The 25,684-nt window shown below is 42.2% G+C and overlaps 2 protein-coding genes across 2 annotated transcripts in view; one reads left to right on the forward strand and one right to left on the reverse strand.

Moving 5' to 3' along the window:
* LOC121551673 (germ cell-specific gene 1-like protein) overlaps nucleotides 1–19,917 on the reverse strand; it is a 34,670-nt gene extending 14,753 nt beyond the window's left edge. The window contains exon 1 of the mRNA XM_041864383.2: nucleotides 19,333–19,917. Within this exon, the coding sequence (XP_041720317.1) occupies nucleotides 19,333–19,621 (289 nt within the window). The 5' untranslated portion in view covers nucleotides 19,622–19,917. The remainder of the gene's footprint in view (nucleotides 1–19,332) is intronic.
* On the forward strand, nucleotides 16,434–19,161 carry LOC123482648 (piggyBac transposable element-derived protein 3-like). Its single transcript, XM_045211054.1, has 2 exons — nucleotides 16,434–16,630; nucleotides 17,156–19,161. Exons 1-2 carry the CDS (start codon nucleotides 16,497–16,499, stop codon nucleotides 18,645–18,647), a joined length of 1,626 nt encoding a protein of 541 aa, XP_045066989.1. The 5' UTR covers nucleotides 16,434–16,496; the 3' UTR covers nucleotides 18,648–19,161.
* Nucleotides 19,918–25,684: the final 5,767 nt, after the last annotated feature.

Here is a 25,684-nt window from a genome sequence, read left to right on the forward strand (position 1 = left end):
TCTGAGGATCGTATTCTCTATAGACAACAGTACATAGTAAATAGTCTGAGGATCTTATTCTCTATAGACAACAGTACATAGTAAATAGTCTGAGGATCTTATTCTCTATAGACAACAGTACATAGTAAATAGTCTGAGGATCGTATTCTCTATAGACAACACTACATAGTAAATAGTCTGAGGATCTTATTCTCTATAGACAACAGTACATAGTAAATTGTCTGAGGATCTTATTCTCTATAGACAACACTACATAGTAAATAGTCTGAGGATCTTATTCTCTATAGACAACACTACATAGTAAATAGTCTGAGGATCTTATTCTCTAGAGACAACAGTACATAGTAAATTGTCTGAGGATCTTATTCTCTATAGACAACACTACATAGTAAATAGTCTGAGGATCTTATTCTCTATAGACAACAGTACATAGTAAATAGTCTGAGGATCTTATTCTCTATAGACAACAGTACATAGTAAATAGTCTGAGGATCTTATTCTCTATACACAACAGTACATAGTAAATAGTCTGAGGATCTTATTCTCTATAGACAACACTACATAGTAAATAGTCTGAGGATCTTATTCTCTATAGACAACAGTACATAGTAAATAGTCTGAGGATCTTATTCTCTATAGACAACAGTACATAGTAAATAGTCTGAGGATTTTATTCTTTATAGACAACAGTACATAGTAGATAGTCTGAGGATCTTATTCTCTATAGACAACAGTACATAGTAAATAGTCTGAGGATCTTATTCTGTATAGACAACAGTACATAGTAAATAGTCTGAGGATCTTATTCTCTATAGACAGTACATAGTAAATAGTCTGAGGATCTTATTCTCTATAGACAACAGTACATAGTAAATAGTCTGAGGATATTATTCTCTATAGACAACAGTACACAACACAGTAAATAGTTGAAATGTTAAAAGTCTTAGGCCAGAATTATATCTGATTGTGTTTTGTCAGCTATGTACCTTTTAAAGGCAATGTTCCTGTGTACCCCGGAGGCTGCATTCACAGTAAACGCTGCATATGTCGGCTCAATAGGAAATTCCTTTTAAATAGCGCATAGCTGACAAAGAGAGATGAGAGTAAATCCCAGGCCTTATTCTCCATAGACAAATCAACATAGTACAGTCGTGGGCAAAAGTTTTGAGAATGACACAAGTATTGGTCTTCACAAAGTTCGCTGCTTCAGTGTTATGAGATATTTTTGTCAGATGTTACTATGGTATACTGAAGTATAATTACAAGCATTCCATAAGTGTCAAAGGCTTTTATTGACAATTACATTACGTTTATGCAAAGAGTCAATATTTGCAGTGTTGACCCATCTTTTTCAAGACCTCTGCAATCCGCCCTGGCATGCTGTCAATTAACTTCTGGGCCACATCCTGACTGATGGCAGCCCATTCTTGCATAATCAATGCTTGGAGTTTGTCAGAATTTGTGGGTATTTGTTTGTCCACCCGCCTCTTGAGGATCGACCACAAGTTCTCAATGGGATTACGGTCTGGGGAGTTTCCTGGCCATGGACCCAAAATGTCAATATTTTGTTCCCCGAGCCACTTAGTTATCACTTTTGCCTTATGGCAAGGTGCTCCATCATGCTGGAAAAGGCATTGGCTGTCACCAAACTGCTCTTGGATGGTTGGGAGAAGTTGCTCTCGGAGGATGTGTTGGTACCATTCTTTATTCATGGCTGTGTTCTTAGGCAAAATTGTGAGTGAGCCCACTCCCTTGGCTGAGAACCAACCCCACACATGAATGGTCTCAGGATGCTTTACTGTTGGCATGACACATGACTGATGGTAGCGCTCACCTTGTCTTCTCCGGACAAGGTGTTTTCCGGTTGCCCCAAACAATCGGAAAGAGGATTCATCAGAGAAAATGACTTTACCCCAGTCCTCCGCAGTCCAATCCCTGTACCTTTTGCAGAATATCAGTCTGTCCCTGATGTTTTTCCTGGAGAGAAGTGGCTTCTTTGCTGCCCTTCTTGACACCAGGCCATCCTCCAAAAGTCTTCGCCTCACCTGTGCGTGCAGATGCACTCACACCTGCCTGCTGCCATTCCTGAGCAAGCTCTGCACTGGTGATGCCCCGATCCCGCAGCTGAATCAACTTTAGGAGACGGTCCTGGCGCTTGCTGGACTTTCTTGGGCGCCCTGACGCCTTCTTCACAACAATTGAACCTCTCTCCTTGAAGTTCTTGATGATCCGATGAATGGTTGATTTAGGTGCAATCTTACTAGCAGCAATATCCTGCCCGTGAAGCCCTTTTTGTGCAAAGACGGCACGTGTTTCCTTGCAGGTAACCATGGTTAACAGAGGAAGAACAATGATTTCAAGCACCACCCTCCTTATAAAGTTCCCAGTATGTTTTTCTAACTCAATCAGCATGACAGAGTGATCTCCAGCCTTGTCCTCGTCAACACTCTCACCTGTGTTAACGAGAGAATCACTGACTTGATGGCAGCTGGTCCTTATGTGGCAGGGCTGAAATGCAGTGGAAATTTTTTTTTGGGGTTAAGTTCACTTTGCAATTAATTGCAATTCATCTGATCACTCTTCATGACATTCTGGAGTATATGCAAATTGCCATCATCAAAACTGAGGCAGCAGACTTTGTGAAAATTAGTATTTGTGTCATTCTCAAAACGTTTGACCACGACTGTACATTTCGTCTTAGCAAACACTTGTGGAGGAGAAAACCTAGGACAGTGTTTTATTTCAGTAAATCAGATTGTTTGGGGTGTCTTCCAGAATACTGTAAATTAAGATTTTTAATTAACTCCATTTACTTGGGATGTTGTTTACCTTACAACACAAGTGAGCAGCTGGATTTATATCTGGATGGAGTGGATGAGAAACACTGGGAAGAATGGATTGTTAAAGGGTGTGTGTGTGTGTGTGTGAGAGAGAGAGAGAAATACATTATTTTACAGTTGGAGGTGAAAATCCTTCCTTTCGTGGATAGCACATCAACACCATCGCTCATTCACTTTCCAAGATGTAGGACACCCAATTAAACCTGTGTGTTATTGATTGTGTGCGTGCGTGTGAGAGAGAGAGAGAGAGAGAGAGAGAGAGAGGAGGGAGGGAGGGAGGGAGGGAGAGAGAGAGAGAGAGAGAGAGAGAGAGAGAGAGAGAGAGAGAGAGAGAGAGAGAGAGACAGAGACAGAGACAGAGACAGAGACAGAGACAGAGACAGAGACAGAGACAGAGACAGAGAGAGAGAGAGATCCTAGACCTGTCTCTAAAGGTAACTTCTAAAAGTATAGCAGCTCGTTACAGTTTCTGGTAGTTAATCACTAATGGAACAGGTTGATCTAATGGACGAGCTCGTTATGGGTTAATTAGTTAATTGATTCTCGTTATAGAGGTTCATTAAGCAGTAGCAGCTCTGTCTGTCATCCCTGTAGGATCGTTCCTGTCTCTCACTGGGCACACACATAGGGCTGGCACAATTACCGTATAACCACGTCACCAACGGTTAAGGATGATTACCGTATAACCACGTCACCAACGGTTAAGGATGATTACCGTATAACCACATAACCAACGGTTAAGGATGATTACCATATAACCATGTAACCAACGGTTAAGGATGATTACCATATAACCATGTAACCAACGGTTAAGGATGATTACCGTATAACCACATAACCAACGGTTAAGGATGATTACCATATAACCATGTAACCAACGGTTAAGGATGATTACCGTATAACCATGTAACCAATGGTTAAGGAAGATTACAGTATAACCATGTAACCAACGGTTAAGGAAGATTACAGTATAACCATGTAACCAACGGTTAAGGATGATTACAGTATAACCATGTAACCAACGGTTAAGGAAGATTACAGTATAACCATGTAACCAACGGTTAAGGATGATTACCGTATAACCATGTAACCAACGGTTAAGGATGATTACAGTATAACCATGTAACCAACGGTTAAGGATGATTACCGTATAACCATGTAACCAATGGTTAAGGATGATTACAGTATAACCATGTAACCAACGGTTAAGGATGATTACAGTATAACCATGTAACCAACGGTTAAGGATGATTACCGTATAACCATGTAACCAACGGTTAAGGATGATTACCGTATAACCATGTAACCAACGGTTAAGGATGATTACCGTATAACCACGTAACCAATGGTTAAGGATGATTACCGTATAACCACGTCACCAACGGTTAAGGATGATTACCGTATAACCACGTCACCAACGGTTAAGGATGATTACCATATAACCACATAACCAACGGTTAAGGATGATTACCATATAACCATGTAACCAACGGTTAAGGATGATTACCATATAACCATGTAACCAACGGTTAAGGATGATTACAGTATAACCATGTAACCAACGGTTAAGGATGATTACAGTATAACCATGTAACCAACGGTTAAGGATGATTACCGTATAACCATGTAACCAACGGTTAAGGATGATTACCGTATAACCATGTAACCAACGGTTAAGGATGATTACCGTATAACCACGTCACCAACGGTTAAGGATGATTACCGTATAACCACATAACCAACGGTTAAGGATGATTACAGTATAACCATGTAACCAACGGTTAAGGATGATTACCGTATAACCATGTAACCAATGGTTAAGGATGACGACCATCATGAAAATAAAATAACTATCATAACAGTTTTTGTGGAACGAACAGCTGACTGGAGATGGGACGGCAGGGCATTTGTGCGGTTGAGTCCGTTTCTGCCGTAACATGGACTCTTAACAACGTGATGAAACTTTGTTGCTTCTTGCTGAAACAAGCAAAGGTATTCCAGGGCACGTTCTCAGAGCATGCACAGAACAGCTGGCAGGCATATTCACGGTAATTTTCAACCTCTCCGTGTCCCAGTCTGTAATCCCCATATGTTTTAAGATGACCACCATCATTCCTGTTCCTAAGAACTCTAAGGATTCATGCCACAATGACTACCGCACCTGTAGCACTCACTTCTGTAATCATGAAGTGCTTTGAGAGGCTGGTTATGGCACATATTAACTCCACCATCCCAGCCACCATAGACCCTCTCCAATTTGCATACCGCCCCAACAGATCCATAGATTACGTAATCTCAATTGCTCTCCACACTGCCCTCACCCACCTAGATGAGAGGAACACCTATGTGAGAATGCTGTTCATTGACTACAGCTCAGCGTTCATCACCAGAGTGCCCTCCAAGCTCGTCACCAAGCTTAGGACTCTGGATCTGAACACCTCCCTCTGCAACTGGATCCTGGACTTCCTGACGAGCCGACCCCAGGTGGTGAGGGTAGTCAGCATCACCTCCACCACACTCACCCTCAACACAGGGACCCCACAGGGGTGTGTGCTTAGTCCCCTCCTGTACTCCCTGTTCACCCACGACTGTGGCCATGCACTACTCCAAAACCATTATCAAGTTCGCTGACGACACGACGGTGGTAGGCCTGATCACCGGTGACGACGAGTCAGCCTACAGGGAGGAGGTCAGTGACCTGGCAGTGTGGTGCCGGAGCAACAACCTCTCCCTCGACGTCAGCAAGACCAAGGAGCTGATCGTGGACTACAGGAAACAGGGGGTGGGGGCGAGCACGCCCCCATCCACATCGACGGGGCTGCAGTGGAGCAGGTAAACACCAAGTTCTTCGGTGTCCAAATCACTAAAGACTTAAAATGGTCCAAACACACACGCACAGTCGTGAAGAAGGTGCGACAGTGCATCTTCCCCTTCAGGAGGTTGAAAAAGTTTGGCATGGGCCCTCAAATCCTGAAAAGGTTCTACAGCTGTACCACTTAGAGCATATTGACTGGCTGCATCACTGCTTGATATAGCAATAGCACCGCTCTCGATCGCATGGTGCTACAGAGGGCTGTGTGGACAGCCCAGTACATTACTGGGGCCGAGCTCCCTGCCATCCATGACCTCTATACGAGGCGGTGTGAAATGAAGGCCCGGAAAATCATCAAAGACCCAAACCACCCAAGCCATAGACTATTTTCTCTGCTGCCGCACAGCAGGCGGTACCGGTGAATCAAGTCTGACACCAACAGGCTCTTTAACAGCTTCTATCCCCTAGCAATATGACTGATAAATAGCTATCTAAATAGCTACACGGACCGAGTTTACCTTGTATCTTTATTGACCTTTTATTTCAGGATTTGCTCTGTCTCTGTGTACACTCACAGGGCCCTACACACTCACACACACACTGTCACTCCAACACACACACAAACACTCACTCCATCATTTTCTCACTCACACAAAATATGCACATACATTCATACTGACTCTACACATCCACTCACATACAAGCTGCTGCTACTCTGTTTATCTTATATCCTGATGCCTAGTCACCTTACCCCTATACATACTGTATCTACCTCCATCACTCCAGTATCTCTGCACATGTACAGTGGCTTGTGAAAGTATTCACCCCCCCTTGGCCTTTTTCCTATTTTGCTGCTTACAACCTGGAATTAAAATGGATTTTGGGGGCTTTGTATCATTTGATTCACACAACATGCCTACCACTTTGAAGATGCAAAATATTTGTTATTGTGAAACAAACAAGAAATAAGACAAAAAAACTGAAAACTTGAGCGTGCATAACTATTCACCCCCCCAAAGTCAATACTTTGTAGAGCCACCTTTTGCAGCAATTACAGCTGCAAGTCTCTTGGGGTATGTCTCTATAAGCTTGGCACATCTAGCCACTGGGATTTTTGCCCATTCTTCAAGGCAAAACTGCTCCAGCTCATTCAAGTTGGATGGGTTCCGCTGGTGTACAGCAATCTTTAAGTCATACCACAGATTCTCAATTGGATTGAGGTCTGGGCTTTGACTAGGCCATTCCAAGACATTAAAATGTTTCCCCTTAAACCACTCAAGTGTTGCTTTAGCATTATGCTTAGGGTCATTGTCCTGCTGGAAGGGAACCTCCGTCCCAGTCTCAAATCTCTGGAAGACTGAAACAGGTTTCCCTCATGAATTTCCCTGTATTTAGCGGCATCCATCATTCCTTCAATTCTGACCAGTTTCCCAGTCCCTGCCGATGAAAAACCTCCCCACTGCATGACGCTGCCACCACCATGCTTCACTGTGGGGATGGCGTTCTCAGGGTGATGAGAGGTTTTGGGTTTGCGCCAGACATAGTGTTTTCCTTGATGGCCAAAAAGCACAATTTTAGTCTCATCTAACCAGAGTACCTTCTTCCATATGTTTGAGGAGTCTCCCACATGCGTTTTGGCGAACACCAAACGTGTTTGCTTATTTTATTCTTTAAGCAATGGCTTTTTTCTGGCCACTCTTCCCTAAAGCCCAGCTCTGTGGAGTGTACGGCTTAAAGTGGTCCTATGGACAGATACTCCAATCTCCGCTGTGGAGCTTTGCAGCTCCTTCAGGGTTATCTTTGGTCTCTTTGTTGCCTCTCTGATTAATGCCCTCCTTACATTTACATTTTAGTCATTTAGCAGACGCTCTTATCCAGAGCGACTTACAGGAGCAATTAGGGTTAAGTGCCTTGTTTAAGGGCACATCGACAGATTTTTCACCTAGTCGGCTCGGGGATTAGAACCAGCGACCTTTCGGTTACTGGCACAACGCTCTTACCCACTAAGCTACCTGCCGCCTGACCTTGCCTGGTCCGTGAGTTTTGGTGGGCGGCCCTCTCTTGGCAGGTTTGTTGTGGTGCCATATTCTTTCCATTTTTTTATAATGGATTTAATGGTGCTCCGTGGGATGTTCAAAGTTTCTGATATTTTTTTATAACCCAACCCTGATCTGTACTTCTCCACAACTTTGTCCCTGACCTGTTTGGAGAGCTCCTTGGTCTTCATGGTGCCGCTTGCTTGGTGGTGCCCCTTGCTTAGTGGTGTTGCAGACTCTGGGGCCTTTCAGAACAGGTGTATATATACTGAGATCATGTGACACTTAGATTGCACACAGGTGGACTTTATTTAACTAATTATGTGACTTCTGAAGGTAATTGGTTGCACCAGATCTTATTTAGGGGCTTCATAGCAAAGGGGGTGAATACATCTGCACGCACCACATTTCTATTATTTATTTTTTAGAATTTTTTGAAACAAGTTATTTTTTTCATTTCACTTCACCAATTTGAACTATTTTGTGTATGTCCATTACATGAAGTCCAAATAAAAATCAATTTAAATTACAGGTTGTAATGCAACAAAATAGGAAAAACGCCAATGGGGATGAATACTTTTGCAAGGCACTGTAAATATGGTATTGGAACTGACTTTTTAAATATTTCCTGTATATAGCTTACTTACTTACTTTATTGTGTATTTCATATTTATTATTCTTATTTCTCATGTTTTTCTTCATTTTCATTCTTCTAGTAACATTGTTATTGATTATTGCATTGTTGGGTTTTGAGTTTGCAAGAAAGGCATTTCACTGTACTTGTGCATGTGACATTAAAACTTGAAACTGAAACTTGAAACTGAAACAACAGTAACTAAGGGGGCGGGGCTTAGCAAAGGTTCAACTTGACTGGTAAACTCGCTCGCAATGGCTGCCTGGTATTGTAATGCAATTTCCATGGAAATGTAGAACGTTCATTCAAATGATATTAACTGATGTGGCTCATGCAATGGCATGGATTTTTTAAAATGTCAGTTGAGTTGAATCAACAAATTACAGCACATATTTTAGCACATATTTTACTTCCTGCTTTGCTCCTATGGGTACACTCGCAATGGACACGCCTGTTGCCAAAATGTATGATGTATGTCGCAAAGCTGAGAGTCGAGTGGAGACGAACGGATTCAGTTCAGTCAGTCCAGTCAGTCGTCCTGTTGAGCCCAATGTGGATGAGCCTTTCCCAGCTAGCTAGTTTATGCTTGTGGCTAGAAACTTAAGCGAGAATTTGAAACTTGTCTGCCGAAGTCGCCCTGGCCTGATATTGGACACGATATAGCTACTTCCCTCTCCATACTGGCCTGATATTGGACACTATCTAGCTACTTCCCTCTCCATACTGGCCTGATATTGGACACTATCTAGCTACTTCCCTCTCCATACTGACCTGATATTGGACACTATCTAGCTACTTCCCTCTCCATACTGGCCTGATATTGGACACTATCTAGCTACTTCCATCTCCATACTGACCTGATATTGGACACTATCTAGCTACTTCCATCTCCATACTGACCTGATATTGGACACTATCTAGCTACTTCCCTCTCCATACTGGCCTGATATTGGACACTATCTAGCTACTTCCCTCTCCATACTGGCCTGATATTGGACACGATATAGCTACTTCCCTCTCCATACTGGCCTGATATTGGACACGATATAGCTACTTCCCTCTCTATACTGGCCTGATATTGGACACGATATAGCTACTTCCCTCTCCATACTGGCCTGATATTGGACACGATATAGCTACTTCCCTCTCTATACTGGCCTGATATTGGACACGATATAGCTACTTCCATCTCCATACTGGCCTGATATTGGACACGATATAGCTACTTCCATCTCCATACTGGCCTGATATTGGACACGATATAGCTACTTCCCTCTCTATACTGACCTGATATTGGACACTATCTAGCTACTTCCCTCTCCATACTGGCCTGATATTGGACACTATCTAGCTACTTCCATCTCCATACTGACCTGATATTGGACACTATCTAGCTACTTCCATCTCCATACTGACCTGATATTGGACACTATCTAGCTACTTCCCTCTCTATACTGACCTGATATTGGACACTATCTAGCTACTTCCCTCTCCATACTGGCCTGATATTGGACACGATATAGCTACTTCCATCTCCTTACTGACCTGATATACTCATACATATTGGCTACAATTCAAAGGGTTAGTTTCCATAAAGGAACAGAGAGAGAGTGGCACTCTGTCTGCGTCCCAAATGGCACCCCATTCCCTATATAGTGTACTACTTTTGACCTGGTGTCAGTTGTAAAGTGCTTGTGAAACGCTGGGTGGAAGTGCTAGGTATATAAACACAATTTATTATACATGTTTATATCCCCATAAAACGACATTATGTTTTGTCCTTCAGTAGAGCTGTTCTAACAGCGTAACATTGACCTTGGTGTTAAAAACCTTATATATTCTTATGTTTATTATAAACTGGGTGGTTTGAGCCCTGGATGCTGATTGGCTGAAAGCCGTGGTATATCAGACCGTATGCCACGGGCATGACAAAACATTGGTAACCAGTTGATAACAGCAATAAGGCACCTCGGGGGTTTGTGGTATAATGTCAATATACCACGGCTAATGGCTGTATGTCGCATCATGCATAAGAATTATACCACACCTCCTCAGGCCTTATTGATTAATTATCCAGCTCATTCTCTAATACCACACCTCCTCAGGCCTTATTGATTAATTATCCAGCTCATTCTCTAATACCACACCTCCTCAGGCCTTATTGATTAATTATCCAGCTCATTCTCTAATACCACACCTCCTCAGGCCTTATTGATTAATTATCCAGCTCATTCTCTAATACCACACCTCCTCAGGCCTTATTGATTAATTATCCAGCTCATTCTCTAATACCACACCTCCTCAGGCCTTATTGATTAATTATCCAGCTCATTCTCTAATACCACACCTCCTCAGGCCTTATTGATTAATTATCCAGCTCATTCTCTAATACCACACCTCCTCAGGCCTTATTGATTAATTATCCAGCTCATTCTCTAATACCACACCTCCTCAGGCCTTATTGATTAATTATCCAGCTCATTCTCTAATACCACACCTCCTCAGGCCTTATTGATTAATTATCCAGCTCATTCTCTAATACCACACCTCCTCTGGCCTTATTGATTAATTATCCAGCTCATTCTCTAATACCACACCTCCCCAGGCCTTATTGATTAATTATCCAGCTCATTCTCTAATACCACACCTCCTCAGGCCTTATTAATTAATTATCCAGCTCATTCTCTAATACCACACCTCCTCGGGCCTTATTGATTAATTATCCAGCTCATTCTCTAATACCACACCTCCTCAGGCCTTATTGATTAATTATCCAGCTCATTCTCTAATACCACACCTCCCCAGGCCTTAATGATTAATTATCCAGCTCATTCTCTTATGGAATACTCCAGGAGTTGCCAATTCAGCAGGTACCAGATTATGTTTGGACATGGTGAAATGTGGATGCTATACTGTCCACTAGGGGGCAACGTGAGTGCCTATAACCATCTAGTAGGCTTGCGGCCTGCTAGGGCATTGTGGACGGGGGTAGAAGAAGAGCTATAACAACGAGCTATGGCTGGCAGCTTGCTAGGGCGTTGTGGACGGGGGTAGAAGAAGAGCTATAACAACGAGCTATGGCTGGCAGCTTGCTAGGGCGTTGTGGACGGAGGTAGAAGAAGAGCTATAACAACGAGCTATGGCTCCGAAGGTTGCGTGTTCAATCTCAGTGCTAGACACTAGTTTATTTTCTCAAACCTTAACCCTTAACTTAACCATTTGGTATTCATGCCTAAAGTTAAATATAACCCTATCCCGAATCTTAACCATTAGGAATTGATGCCTAAACTGAAGTTTTAGTTCCACGTTTGCTGAGTTTGTCTGACAGCTAAGGTACGGCACCACATGGCATAATCAAAACGTCAAGCCATGGTGTAATTATGTAGCTGCAGTTACACCACGGTTTGGCATTTTATTTGGAGATTGGGTTTATATTATTATGTTCTAATGTGTATTCTCATATTATGATGTGTATTCTAATGTTCCAATGTGTATTCTCGTATTCCAATGTGTATTCTCATGTTCTAATGTGTATTCTCATGTTCTAATGTGTATTCTCATGTTTGAATGTGTATTCTCATGTTATAATGTGTGTTCTCATGTTCTAATGTGTATTCTCATGTTTGAATGTGTATTCTCATGTTCTAATGTGTATTCTCATGTTCAAATCTGTATTCTCATGTTTGAATGTGTATTCTCATGTTCTAATGTGTGTTCTCATGTTATAATGTCTATTCTCATGATCGAATGTGTATTCTCATGTTCGAATGTGTATTCTCATGTTCTAATGTGTGTTCTCATGTTCAAATGTGTATTCTCATGTTCTAATGTGTGTTCTCATGTTCTAATGTGTATTCTCATGTTCGAATGTGTATTCTCATGTTATAATGTGTGTTCTCATGTTCTAATGTGTATTCTCATGTTTGAATGTGTATTCTCATGTTTGAATGTGTATTCTCATGTTCGAATGTGTATTCTCATGTTCTAATGTGTGTTCTCATGTTCTAATGTGTATTCTCATGTTCTAATGTGTATTCTCATGTTCGAATGTGTGTTCTCATGTTCTAATGTGTATTCTCATGTTCTAATGTGTGTTCTCATGTTCTAATGTGTGTTCTCATGTTCTAATGTGTGTTCTCATGTTCTAATGTGTGTTCTCGTGTTCTAATGTGTATTCTCATGTTCTAATGTGTGTTCTCATGTGTGTTCTCATGTTCGAATGTGTATTCTCATGTTATAATGTTCTAATGCATATTCTCATGTTCTAATGTTCTAATGCATATTCTTGTGTTCTAATGTTCTAATGCATTTTCTCATGTTCTAATGTTCTAATGCATATTCTCATGTTGTAATATATATGATAATGTTCAAATGTATATTCTTATGTTCTAATGCATATTCTCATGTTGTAATATATATGATCATGTTCTAATGTATATTCTTATGTTCTAATGCATATTTTCATGTTCTAATGTGTATTCTAATGTTCTAAAGCATATTTTCATGTTATAATGTGTATTCTAATGTTCTAATGTATATTTTAATGTTGTAATATATATATTCTCATATTCTCATGTCTATTCTTCCATGGGAGGGTATTTATTCCCGTCAATGATGTCGCTGGCTGGCTCCCTGGAACCCAATATACCAGTTTTCACAAGCCCTCCTCTCCCCTTCACCTTGTAAAGGGATGGGGACGGGGAGTGAGCAGGGAACATCAGCTCTACGGTAGTCTAAGGGGCTGTTTCCCGGACACAGATAAAGCCTATAATCCTGGACTAAAAAGCACTTTCAATGGAGATGTTTTATTGAGAATGTGTTTTAGTCCAGGACTACGCTTCATCTGTGTCTAGGAGTGTCTGGCCCTGGAACTCGTGCTTTCCCTCTTAAAGTCAAAAGTGTGTAGAGATGCTTCCAATCTCACGACTTTCCCCTCACACTGTTATATCTCACACACAAAGCACAAACACAGAGACACACACACACACACACACACACACAAGGCACAAACACAGAGACACACACACACACACACATACACATCCTGCCTGCTTGCCTGGCAGATAACATGGGACAGCTGTGTGTGGGGTTGGGGTATGAGGCGATGCCAGCCTACCAGCCCAGAGAGAGGAGAGGAGACTGGGTTCCCACTAAATTGGCTCAACCCTAAAATATTATACAAACATAAATTAGCTTTTTTTTGGTCTTAATTTAAGGTTAGGGTTAGGCATAAGGTTAGCAGTGTGGTTAAGGTTAGGGTTAAGGGTGGTTAGGTTTGAAACAACTAGACGTACTTGGCCAGATAGTGAGGATCCTGAGACTGACAGGAGACATGGAGCCCTGAATGTGTGTGTCTCTCTCTCTCGCTCTCTCTCTCTCTCACACACGCACACTCACATTATCTCTCTCTCTCACACACACACACACATTATCTCTCTCACACACACACACAAACACACACACATTATCTCTCTCTCTCTCACACACACATTATCTCTCACACACACACACATTATCTCACACACACACATCCATTATCTCACACACACACACACATTATCTCTCTCTCTCACACACACACACACACATTATCTCTCTCGCACACACACACACACACACATGATCTCTCGCTCTCTCACACACACACACACACACACACACATTATCTCTCTCTCTCTCACACACACATTATCTCTCACACACACACACATTATCTCACACACACACATCCATTATCTCACACACACACACACACACACATTATCTCTCTCTCTCTCACACACACATTATCTCTCACACACACACATTATCTCACACACACATCCATTATCTCACACAAACACACACACATTATCTCTCTCTCTCTCACACACACATTATCTCTCACACACACACACATTATCTCACACACACACATCCATTATCTCACACACACACACACACACATTATCTCTCTCTCTCACACACACACACACACACACATTATCTCTCTCGCACACACACACACACACACATTATCTCTCGCTCTCTCACACACACACACACACATTATCTCTCTCTCTGAGAACCGCATATTCTGAGGCCGCAAACCACCACATTTAACCATGGCAAGGTGACTGGGAACATGGACGTGTACAAACAGACCAGCTACAACCTCCATAAGGCAATCAGAGAGGCAAAACGACAGTACAGGGACAAAGTGGAGTCACAACTCAACGGCTCAGACAGGAGACGTACGTGCCAGGGACGCCAGACAACCACGGATTATAAAGGGAACGCCAGCCACGTGGCGGACACCGACGCCTTGGCCTCGCTCCTGGACAAGCTAAACACCTTCTTTGCCCGCTTCGAGGAAAACAACATTACATTTACATTTACATTTACGTCATTTAGCAGACGCTCTTTTCCAGAGCGACTTACAAATTGGTGCATTCACCTTATGATAGCCAGTGGGACAACCACTTTAGAAATTAGTCTTGGCCCCTAAGACCCTCACAAACTTCTACAGATGAACCATTGAGAGCATCGTGTCAGGCTGTATCATCGCCTGGTACGGCAATTGCACCGTCCGCAACCGCAGGGCTCTCCAAAGGGTGGTGCGGTCATCCCAACGCATCATCGGGGGCACACTGCCTGCCTTCCAGGACATCTACAGCACCCAATGTCACAGGAAGGTCAAGGAGATCATCAAGTACCTCAACCACCCGAGCCACAACCCACTACCATCTAGTAGCATTCTCGTATTCCAATGTGTATTCTCATGTTCTAATGTGTGTTCTCATGTTCTAATGTGTATTCTCATGTTCAAATGTGTATTCTCATGTTCGAATGTGTGTTCTCATGTTCGAATGTGTATTCTCGTATTCCAATGTGTATTCTCATGTTCTAATGTGTATTCTCATGTTCGAATGTGTGTTCTCATGTTCAAATGTGTGTTCTCATGTTCGAATGTGTATTCTCGTATTCCAATGTGTATTCTCATGTTCTAATGTGTATTCTCATGTTCGAATGTGTGTTCTCATGTTCAAATGTGTATTCTCATGTTCTAGTGTGTATTCGAACATGCCATCAGACTGTTAAACAGTCACCACTACTCGGCTTTCGCCCAATACCCTGCCCTGAACCTTAGTCACTGTTACTAGCCGGCTACCACCCGGTACTCTACCCTGCACCTCAGAGACTGCTGCCCTATGTACATAGAGTCATTGAACACTGGTCACTTTAGTAATGTTTACATACTGCTATACCCACTTCATATGTACTCTATTCTAGTCATAGACACTGTTTCTATTCATATACTGTCCATACTGTCCATACACACCACTATATATGTAAATAATGGTGTGCCTAGACAGTATGGACAGTATATGAATGGAAACAGTGTTTAATCTGCAGTGCGTTTCTAGCTCCAACCGTAATAATACCTAGCAATACAAAACAATACACACATAACCCACAAAGTAAAAAATAAAGAAATTAATAAATATATACTCTGGACCCTGACATTACTCATTCTGATATTTCTTAATTTCTTAATTTTTACTTTGTGGGTATTGTTTTGTATTGCTAGGTCTTATAACTGCACTGTTGGAGATATAAACACAAGCATTTCTCTGCACCTGTGATAACATCTGCAAATCTGTGTTTGCGCCAATAAACTTTGATTTGATTAGATTTTTGAGTCTGAGACTAACCTGTTGTTGAAGTCAACAATAAGCTCATATGAGTTATGTATCGCGGGAGATATTGACCAGTGTGTGTGTCAACCATACATGCTACAGATCAATCAATGTGAAATATTTCAGCCCAAGAATCACAGTTAATTAAATGAAGTCCAATATTAACTAATAACTGTCTGAATGTTTTGGTTGTAATAGATTAAACTTAGCCTATAAAATACTAAACTTAGCCTATAAAAGAGAATAAATAGGAGAAGTTACTTTTCACTGTCAGAACACTTTAAGACTATTTCTTATACCAACATTGTATTTGTTTGTGCTCTTTTTTTAACCTACTTATTGAAATGTTTTGATAGTATTCCTACAACCTGCACTGTTGAGAGGATACTGAGCATATCCTCCTGAGACCCAGCCCATTGACTTATATCCACTGTAGTGGACATTTGAGTTTCATCCCTCTTCTTGGAATCTTTTGTGCAAGTCTCTTAATTCCTGATGTACTGTACAGAGGACATCCTGGGCTTTTCAGTGATATGTCATTTGATTGGCTGGGAGGCCGGGAACCGCCTCTATCTTTCCTTTCAAAATGGACGGCATAGGAACAAGCACATTTTATGGAAAGATGAGAGGTAAGTCAAATATTGTTTGTCTATGGTTTTGTTACTATGATAATCATATATTTTCTTGTTCATGAAGGTGTTAGGAATCATATATTTAGTTCTGATAGCAACTAAATTATGTATCTTTTGAAAGATTTGCCATTTTATGAATGTCAATTATAGTGGAAATCAGGACTATCTTCATGTAAATAATGACTCCACATTGTCGTAGGAAACAGAACTGAAGCAGAAAGAATTCTTTACCGAGGGAGATTCAGATTTGGAGTTGTCAGATGATGAGAGAGATGAGGATAAGTTTCGACCAGTGATACAAAACGGTGATGAAGAAGAGGAAGACAATGCAAAAGGCTCAGTTGAAGGGACAGATGCAGACACAGACACAGATACAGACAGGGATGAACAGGAAACTCGTCGCCCTCTGTGGGCCAGGAGTAACATGTATGTTTGATGCAGTTCCACAATTTTAAATTCAGCTGCATTGAGTATTTAAACTGTTATTACTTATCATTTATTATTCTTTTTCCTTCATATCAGATTTGCACCTGTGTTACCTGGGCTTCCTGTGTGTCAAGATGACCCTACAACACGTGCAGACTGGAGTCCAATTGAATACTTTTCACAGTACATTGACAACAAGGTCTTTGAAGATTTGGCAACATACACAAATCAAAGAGAGCTGCAAATCAAAGGAGTGTGCATGAACACCACGCCACAAGAAATAAAAATCTTCTTGGGCATTTCAGTCCACATGGCCTGCCTTGGCTATCCCAGAATTAAAATGTTTTGGGCCAACAAAATTAAAGTGCCAGTCATAAGTAGCAAAATGACTAGGGATAGATTCTTCAGGATAAGAAATTCCCTCAAGATTGTCAATGACCTGGCTGTAACAGAGGAAACAAAGAAGGCAGATATTCTTTGGAAAGTCAGGCCAATACTCGATCGTGTGCGCCAAGGCTGTCTCAGCCTTGCAAAGCCAGAAAGGGTCTGCATTGATGAGCAAATCATCCCATTCAAAGGCCGTTGTCCAGTCAGGCAATATGTTCCCGGCAAGCCAAACCCTACTGGCCTAAAGGTCTTTGTCCTTGCATCCCCAAATGGTCTGATGCTTGATTTTGAAGTCTACCAAGGGAAGAATACCTTTACAGTCCAAAGGTTAGGAGTTGGAGCTGCAGCAGTTCTACGCATGGTTGAATCTGTTCCAACAGGAAGCCACATATTCTTTGACAGGTACTTCACAACCATAGATCTATTGGATGCATTGCTGGCAAAGGGCCTTCCTGCAACTGGAACTATAATGAAGAACCGTGTCCCAAAGCTGTGCCAGCTGCCAGTAGACAAACAGTTGAAAAAAGAGGGGAGAGGAACATCAGTGTCAGTGGCCAGAAAGAGTCCTGAGCTGGCCATCACAAAATGGTTCGACAACAAACCAGTGCTCATGGCATCCACTGTACATGGGAAAGACCCAGAAGACATCTGTACCAGATGGTCCCAGAAAGAAAAGCACCTGGTCCAGGTTAAAAGACCAGCAGTAATTAAGCAGTATAATGATAACATGGGTGGCGTAGATCTTTGTGATCGCATGCTTAGCTTCTATCGTATGTCAAGCAGGACCAAGAAGTGGACATCTCGCGTGATCAGTCACTTCTTTGATGTTGCCATCACCAACTCCTGGATACAATACCAGTCTGACAGCAAAGCTCTGCACAGACCATCCAAGAACACACATCAGTACCTGGACTTCAAACTACTCCTAGCTGAGGAGCTGTTGGAGAGTCCGGAACTGGAAAACAGCTGTGAAGAGAGTGAGGATGAGTATGAGCCACCATCTAAAATGAGGATCCCACAACCAGAGCCATCTGTGCGCAGACTAGGAGCCATGCACATGCCTGAGATGATGGATACCAAGCATGCAGAAAGATGCAGAAATAAGGGCTGCAAGAGCAAGACGTACATGAGATGTACCAAATGCAAGATGTTCCTCTGCATTACCAAAAAGAGCAATTGCTTCCAGGACTTTCACCACTAACAAAGAAAATACTAAGAACAAAATGAAGAGTGAAGGAAAAAGCTAGATTGGATTCAGTTTGACAGAAGGAAAAAATCCAAAATAAATCTGTTACACATTAGTTATATGTTCATTGTTCAAATAACACTGAAAGGATTCAAGGGGACCAATCAAAGGATATGGACATAACAAAGTGTTAAGCTTTAATAGTAAAGCTATCCTTGCGAAATGTAAGGAAAAGGATTCAAGAATGATTAATGTGTATTGTATAATCAAAATGTCTGTATTCTTGGATAATAATCAATCTACAGCCCAAAATGTATGTATTCTTAGTTCATAAAAACTCTGTAATCTGTAAGAACTCTGTAAAAATGTGTATCTACCAAATGTGTCTCTTTTCGTACTCAAATGATCCTGTTGTCCACTACAGTGGACATGCTGTAAAATAAAAAATTAAAATTAAAATGTGGAAATTGTAGGATGCTTTTTTTAACCCTAAACAGTTATTGAATCACAAAAAATATGATTAGGAAAAACAATATTTTCCTTGGTTCTCAGGAGGATATGACAAATAAACTTTGATTTAGTTGTGATTTTAAACCATTTCTCCGATTTCCGAGGCCATCAGCCAACTTTCAACCAGATGTAAATAATTATAATGACTCGTTATGACCGCGTCTAAGAAACAGAGACGTTATCATCTCACCTGGACCGTGAATGTTCTCCTCGCAGGAGTACCAGATCCCGGTGTGGAAACGGCGGAACAGAAAGCGATCGTCTCCGGTGTCCCAGCTGTAGTGGACCTTGCTCTTGTCTGTCTCGTTCACGCCGTAGTCGATGCAGTTGTGCCGCCGCTGCTTGCTGCAGCTGGGCTTGGGTACGCGCTGAGTGCCCTCGCACCAGTAGGTCGTAATGAACGCGGTGGTGGAAAAAAAAAGCGCGACCAGGTTGAGTCCAACCGAGAGCAACGCGCGGCATTTCCGCGTGGTCTTCATTGTCTTCCGCGCGCTGGGAGCTGACGAACTGTTGCACAGCGGCGCGAAAAGTTCATTAATTACAGACCGCCTGGTTGTGTAATGGAAGAATGAAACGAAACATTGCCGAGGAAAGGGATGGAGGCGTGGATAGTTTGTAAACGGTGCTCAGAGAAGATAGGATCTGGGAAGGTAGATGGTTGGGTTCCCCGTCATGTTATCGTGTTTCTATCTGCGTCGGACAGTGACATCTTTGGCAGGCGTGTTGAGGGAAAGACAATGTCCAAGGAGAGACGCAGCTACAGTGAGATGCTCAGTCAGGCTGATCAGCTTTAATAGGAAACCCACTCACTGCTAGCAGGCTGTGTAGCTCCGTGAGTGGTCTCCTCTCTCTCTCTCTCTCTCTCTCTCTCTCTCTCTCTCTCTCTCTCTCTCTCTCTCTCTCTCTCTCTCTCTCTCTCTTTCTCTCAATTTCAGTTACATTTCAATTCAAAATACTTTATTGACATGGCAGGTTAAATTAATCACATTATCAAAGTATACATATAACAAAAATGGTGGGACCAACAGCAATAATAACAGTAGTAGTGGAAATGGGATTACCATTAACAGCAACTACAACAACAATATTAATGAGAATAACAATACATTAAAGCAATAGTAGTAGAACAGTCTCAACCTGACTGAGAAGATGCATGGTATGAAAGATAAAACAAAACTAAATGGGAAATATTATTGACATTACATTGCACTTTTTACTGGCCGTCCCTCAGGTTTTGGCAGGAGGACATATGTTTGGCTGCCAAAACTGCAGATTTGGGCTTTTCACCAAATAAATATTCATTTTTTTCTTCTTTGTACTGAGTGATAATTTTGGGAAAGAAAGATTCTCTTAGGTCTGAGTATTTGTCACAGTGTAATCTCTCTGGCTGCATGGCTGGCTGTGTGAGTCTTTATCTCTCTTTCTCTCTTTCACACACACACACTGTCTCTCTATCCCCCCTCTCTCTCTCTCTCTCTCTCTCTCTCTCTCTCTCTCTCTCTCTCTCTCTCTCTCTCTCTCTCTCTCTCTCTCTCTCTCTCTCTCTCTCTCTCTCTCTCTCTCTCTCTCTCTCTCTCTCTCTCTCTCTCTCTCTCTCTCTCTCTCTCTCTCTCTCTCTCTCTCTCTCTCTCTCTCTCTCTCTCTCTCTCTCTCTCTCGCTCTCTCTCTCTCTCGCTCTCAATTTCAATTCAATTTAAGGGCTTTATTGGCATGGGAAACGTATGTTAACATTGCCAAAGCAAGTGAAGTAGATAGTAAACAAAAGTGAAATAAACAATAAATATTAACAGTAAACATTACACTCTGAAGTTCCAAAAGAATAAAGACATTTCAAATGTCATATTATGTCTATATGCAGTGTTGTAACGATGTGGAAATAGTTAAAGTACAAATGGGAAATTAAATAAACATAAATATGTGTTGTATTTACAATGGTGTTTGTTCTTTACTGGTTGCCCTTTTCTTGTGGCAACAGGTCACAAATCTTGCTGCTATGATGGTACACTGTGGTTTTTCACCCAGTAGATAAGGGAGTTTATCAAAATTGGGTTTGTTTTTGAATTCTTTGTGGATCTCTGTAATCTGAGGGAAATATGTGTCTCTAATATGGTCATACATTTGGCAGGAGGTTAGGAAGTGCAGCTCAGTTTCCACCTCATTTTGTGGGTAGTGTGCACATAGCCTGTCTTCTCTTGAGAGCCAGGTCTGCCTACGGCGGCCTTTCTCAATAGCAAGGCTATGCTCACTGAGTCTGTACATAGTCAAAGATTTCCTTATGTTTGGGTCAGTCACAGTGGTCAGGTATTCTGCCACTGTGTACTCTCTGTCTAGTTTGATCTGTTTTTTTATTTTTTATTCTTTCCAATGTGTCAAGTAATTCTCTTTTTGTTTGCTCATGATTTGGTTGGGTCTAATTGTGTTGTTGTCCTGGGGCTCTGTGGGGTCTGTTGGTGTTTGTGAACAGAGCCCCAGGACCAGCTTGCTTAGAGGAGGGACTCTTCTCCAGGTTCATCTCTCTGTAGGTGATGGCTTTGTTATGGAAGGTTTGGGAATCACTTCCTTTTAAGTGGTTATAGAATTTAACGGCTCTTTTTTCTGGATTTTGATCATTAGCGGGTATCGGCCTAATTCTGTTCTGCATGCATTATTTGGTGTATGTGTAGTGTTGCTGTCCTGCTAATCCTGCCTTAATCCCTGAACTGAGGTCTGGACCTTAATACTGTAGTGTAGTGTTGGACCTTATTGGCACAGGGTGGGTCTGTGTGTTTCACGTCATGTAGATGCAAAGCTTCTGGTAGCTACCCTCCAAATTCAATATTTTGACACCATTTATTGTATTTTCACAGAGGCAAAGCAGCACTCCCTCTTTTCCAGTCTGGACCTTCTTGGCACAGGCAGTCATGTGTTTTATGTCATTGTTCAAGGTTCCTGGATTCAGCTTAGCTAAAATTCGCTAGAATTTTTTTCAATAAAGAGCCATTTTTCACAGGCTCTTTATTGTATTATATTAGGTTTGTCAACATTGAGCTGCTAAAATACCTATTCTGTATTGTGAAACACTCCATTTAAAACCACTCCAGTCCTGGAGAGAACCATCAATCCAAGATCATATTTACTGTTTCATCTTGATAGTTTTGACAAACAGCTCATAACTGCGACTTGCATACTCTCTCTCTCTCTCTCTCTCTCTCTCTCTCTCTCTCTCTCTCTCTCTCTCTCTCTCTCTCTCTCTCTCTCTCTCTCTCTCTCTCTCTCTCTCTCTCTCTCTCTCTCTCTTCTCTCTCTCTCTCTCTCTCTCTCTCTCTCTCTCTCTCTCTCTCTCTCTCTCTCTCTCTCTCTCTCTCTCTCTCTCTCTCTCTCTCTCTCTCTCTCTCTCTCTCTCTCTCTCTCTTTTTTTTTTCTCTCTGCAGTAGTTTATGACCTAACACGATGTCCCGAGTGAGAGAACAGGAGAGGGGAGGAGAGGGGGAGGAGGGAGGAGAATGAGAGAGGAGGACAGAGGAGAAGTTGTAAACTAGTGGTGGTGAGAACAGGTTGGGAGGCTGTAAACCAGTCCATCACCCATCAGACAGACACACACACACACACACACACACACACACACACACACACACACACACAAACAGGCAAGTCTTTGAGTCGCTCGCTCAAGGGAAAACGAGGCAGAGGGAGCACTTCTGTTATCCCGTAGTTGATCAACGTAACAGGGACGAGACGGTGAAATTACGACGCGGCTGGCGCCCGACTCATGGGCAGGTGGCAATGTCACCGTTCTGGCTGTCACTCTGAGTAACGAACCCCTCAGTCTCCACTATCACACACACACACACACTAACACACACAAACACTAACACACACACTAACACAAATGGGAGAAGGAATGGCCATGTCACCAGGGAAACACAAAGCTTTTAACAATTGTCTGACATTCGAGACAGAGAGAGAGGGAGGGAGCGAGAGAGAGAGAGAGAGAGAGAGAGAGAGAGAGAGAGAGAGAGAGAGAGAGAGAGAGAGAGCGAGAGAGAGAGAGAGAGAGAGAGAGAGAGCGAGAAAGAGAGATTTTGATGTAGTTTCTGCCAGCTTGGCTGTGTCTTGGGTTAATCCTCTATGTGCAGCTGTTGACTCCTCCCCTCCTCTCCTCTCCTCTCCTCTCCTCTCCTCTCCTCTCCTCTCCTCTCCTCTCCTCTCCTCTCCTCTCCTCTCCTCTCCTCTCCTCTCCTCTCCTCTCCTCACTCCTTTATTTATAAATAATGTAATTGTAAAAAAACACTGTATAGCCTCAAAACATCGATAAGGATGGTCAATCCATAATCTCTCGTGGACAGATCTACGCAAACATAACTGGCACTGCACCGTAGAATCTTTAGGGAAGGAATGGGATGCGTGGGATAACGCTCAGCAGTAGTTCCTACAGTGAGGGAAAAAAGTATTTGATCCCCTGCTGATTTTGTACGTTTGCCAACTGACAAAGACATGATCAGTCTATAATTTTAATGGTAGGTTTATTTGAACAGTGAGAGACAGAATAACAACAAAAAAATCCAGAAAAACGCATGTCAAAAATGTTATAAATTGATTTGCATTTTAATGAGGGAAATAAGTATTTGACCCCTCTGCAAAACATGACTTGGTGGCAAAACCGTTGTTGGCAATCACAGAGGTCAGACGTTTCTTGTAGTTGGCCACCAGGTTTGCACACATCTCAGGAGGGATTTTGTCCCACTCCTCTTTGCAGATCTTCTCCAAGTCATTAAGGTTTCGAGGCTGACGTTTGGCAATTCGAATCTTCAGCTCCCTCCACAGATATTCTATGGGATTAAGGTCTGGAGACTGGCTAGGCCACTCCAGGACCTTAATGTGCTTCTTCTTGGGCCACTCCTTTGTTGCCTTGGCCGTGTGTTTTGGGTCATTGTCATGCTGGAATACCCATCCACAACCCATTTTCAATGCCCTGGCTGAGGGAAGGAGGTTCTCACCCAAGATTTGACGGTACATGGCCCCGTCCATCGTCCCTTTGATGCGGTGAAGTTGTCCTGTCCCCTTAGCAGAAAAACACTCCCAAAGCATAAGGTTTCCACCTCCATGTTTGACAGTGGGGATGGTGTTCTTGGGGTCATAGGCAGCATTTCTCCTCCTCCAAACACGGCGAGTTGAGTTGATGCCAAAGAGCTCAATTTTGGTCTCATCTGACCACAACACTTTCACCCAGTTCTTCATTGGCAAACTTCAGACGGGCCTGTATATGTGCTTTCTTGAGCAGGGGGACCTTGCGGGCGCTGCAGGATTTCAGTCCTTCACGGCGTAATGTGTTACCAATTGTTTTCTTGGTGACTATAGTCCCAGCTGCCTTGAGATCATTGACAAGATCCTCCCGTGTAGTTCTGGGCTGATTCCTCACTGTTCTCATGAACATTGCAACTCCACAAGGTGAGATCTTGCATGGAGCCCCAGGCCGAGGGAGATTGACAGTTATTTTGTGTTTCTTCCATTTGCAAATAATCGCACCAACTGTTGTCACCTTCTCACCAAGCTGCTTGGCTATGGTCTTGTAGCCCATTCCAGCCTTGTGTAGGTCTACAATCTTGTCCCTGACATCCTTGGAGAGCTCTTTGGTCTTGGACATGGTGGAGAGTTTGGAATCTGATTGATTGATTGCTTCTGTGGACAGGTGTATTTTATACAGGTAACAAACTGAGATTAGGAGCACTTTTATGAGTGTGCTCCTAATCTCAGCTCGTTACCTGTATAAAAGACACCTGGGAGCCAGAAATCTTTCTGATTGAGAGGGGGTCAAATACTTATTTCCCTCATTAAAATGCAAATGAATTTATGACATTTTTGACATGCGTTTTTCTGGATTTTTTTGTTGTTATTCTGTCTCTCACTGTTCAAATAAACCTACCATTACAATTATAGACTGATCATTTCTTTGTCAGTGGGCAAACGTATGAAATCAGCAGGGGATCAAATACTTTTTTCCCTCACTGTATGTTTGGGTTTTTCGTCACTGGTTAGTTGGACAAATCATGATTTCGCAGGTGTTAGCTTCTTTCGCTAACATGAGTCGGACCGCAGAGTGAAGGAAAAGCAGCCAACAAGTGCTCAGCATATGTGGGAACTCCTTCAAGACGGTTGGAAAAGCATTCCAGGTGAAGCTGGTTGAGAGAATGCCAAGAGTGTGCAAAGCTGTCATCAAGGCAAAGGGTGGCTATTTGTTTAACACTTTTTTTGTTACTACATGATTCCATATGTGTTATTTCATAGTTTTGATGTCTTCACTATTATTGGACAATGTAAAAAATAGTAAGGATATGAGAAAGTTACAGACGCTAACCTCCCCTGTTATTGTAATGGTGAGAGGTTAGCATGTCTTGGGGGTATGATATTTCTGCGTCTGTAACTTTCTCACTCATCATTATTCACGCTTCATTCAGGACTATCCGTAACCATGGTAGCATCCACATTCATGTAGAAGTGTTTAAAAACATATTATATCCTTATTTACAATATAAGTGATTCCAAAATGACACAATACATTATTT

The sequence above is a fragment of the Coregonus clupeaformis genome, chromosome 35 (genome assembly GCF_020615455.1).
Source record: "Coregonus clupeaformis isolate EN_2021a chromosome 35, ASM2061545v1, whole genome shotgun sequence".
Taxonomy (NCBI): Eukaryota; Metazoa; Chordata; class Actinopteri; order Salmoniformes; family Salmonidae; genus Coregonus; species Coregonus clupeaformis.

Excerpts from the sequence above, each read along its gene's own strand:
- LOC123482648 (XM_045211054.1), top strand. The coding sequence starts at position 16,497 with ATGTACTGTACAGAGGACATCCTGGGCTTTTCAGTGATATGTCATTTG. Across the intron at positions 16,631-17,155 it reads ATTTTATGGAAAGATGAGAG|ATTTGCACCTGTGTTACCTG; the intron begins GTAAGTCAAATA and ends CCTTCATATCAG.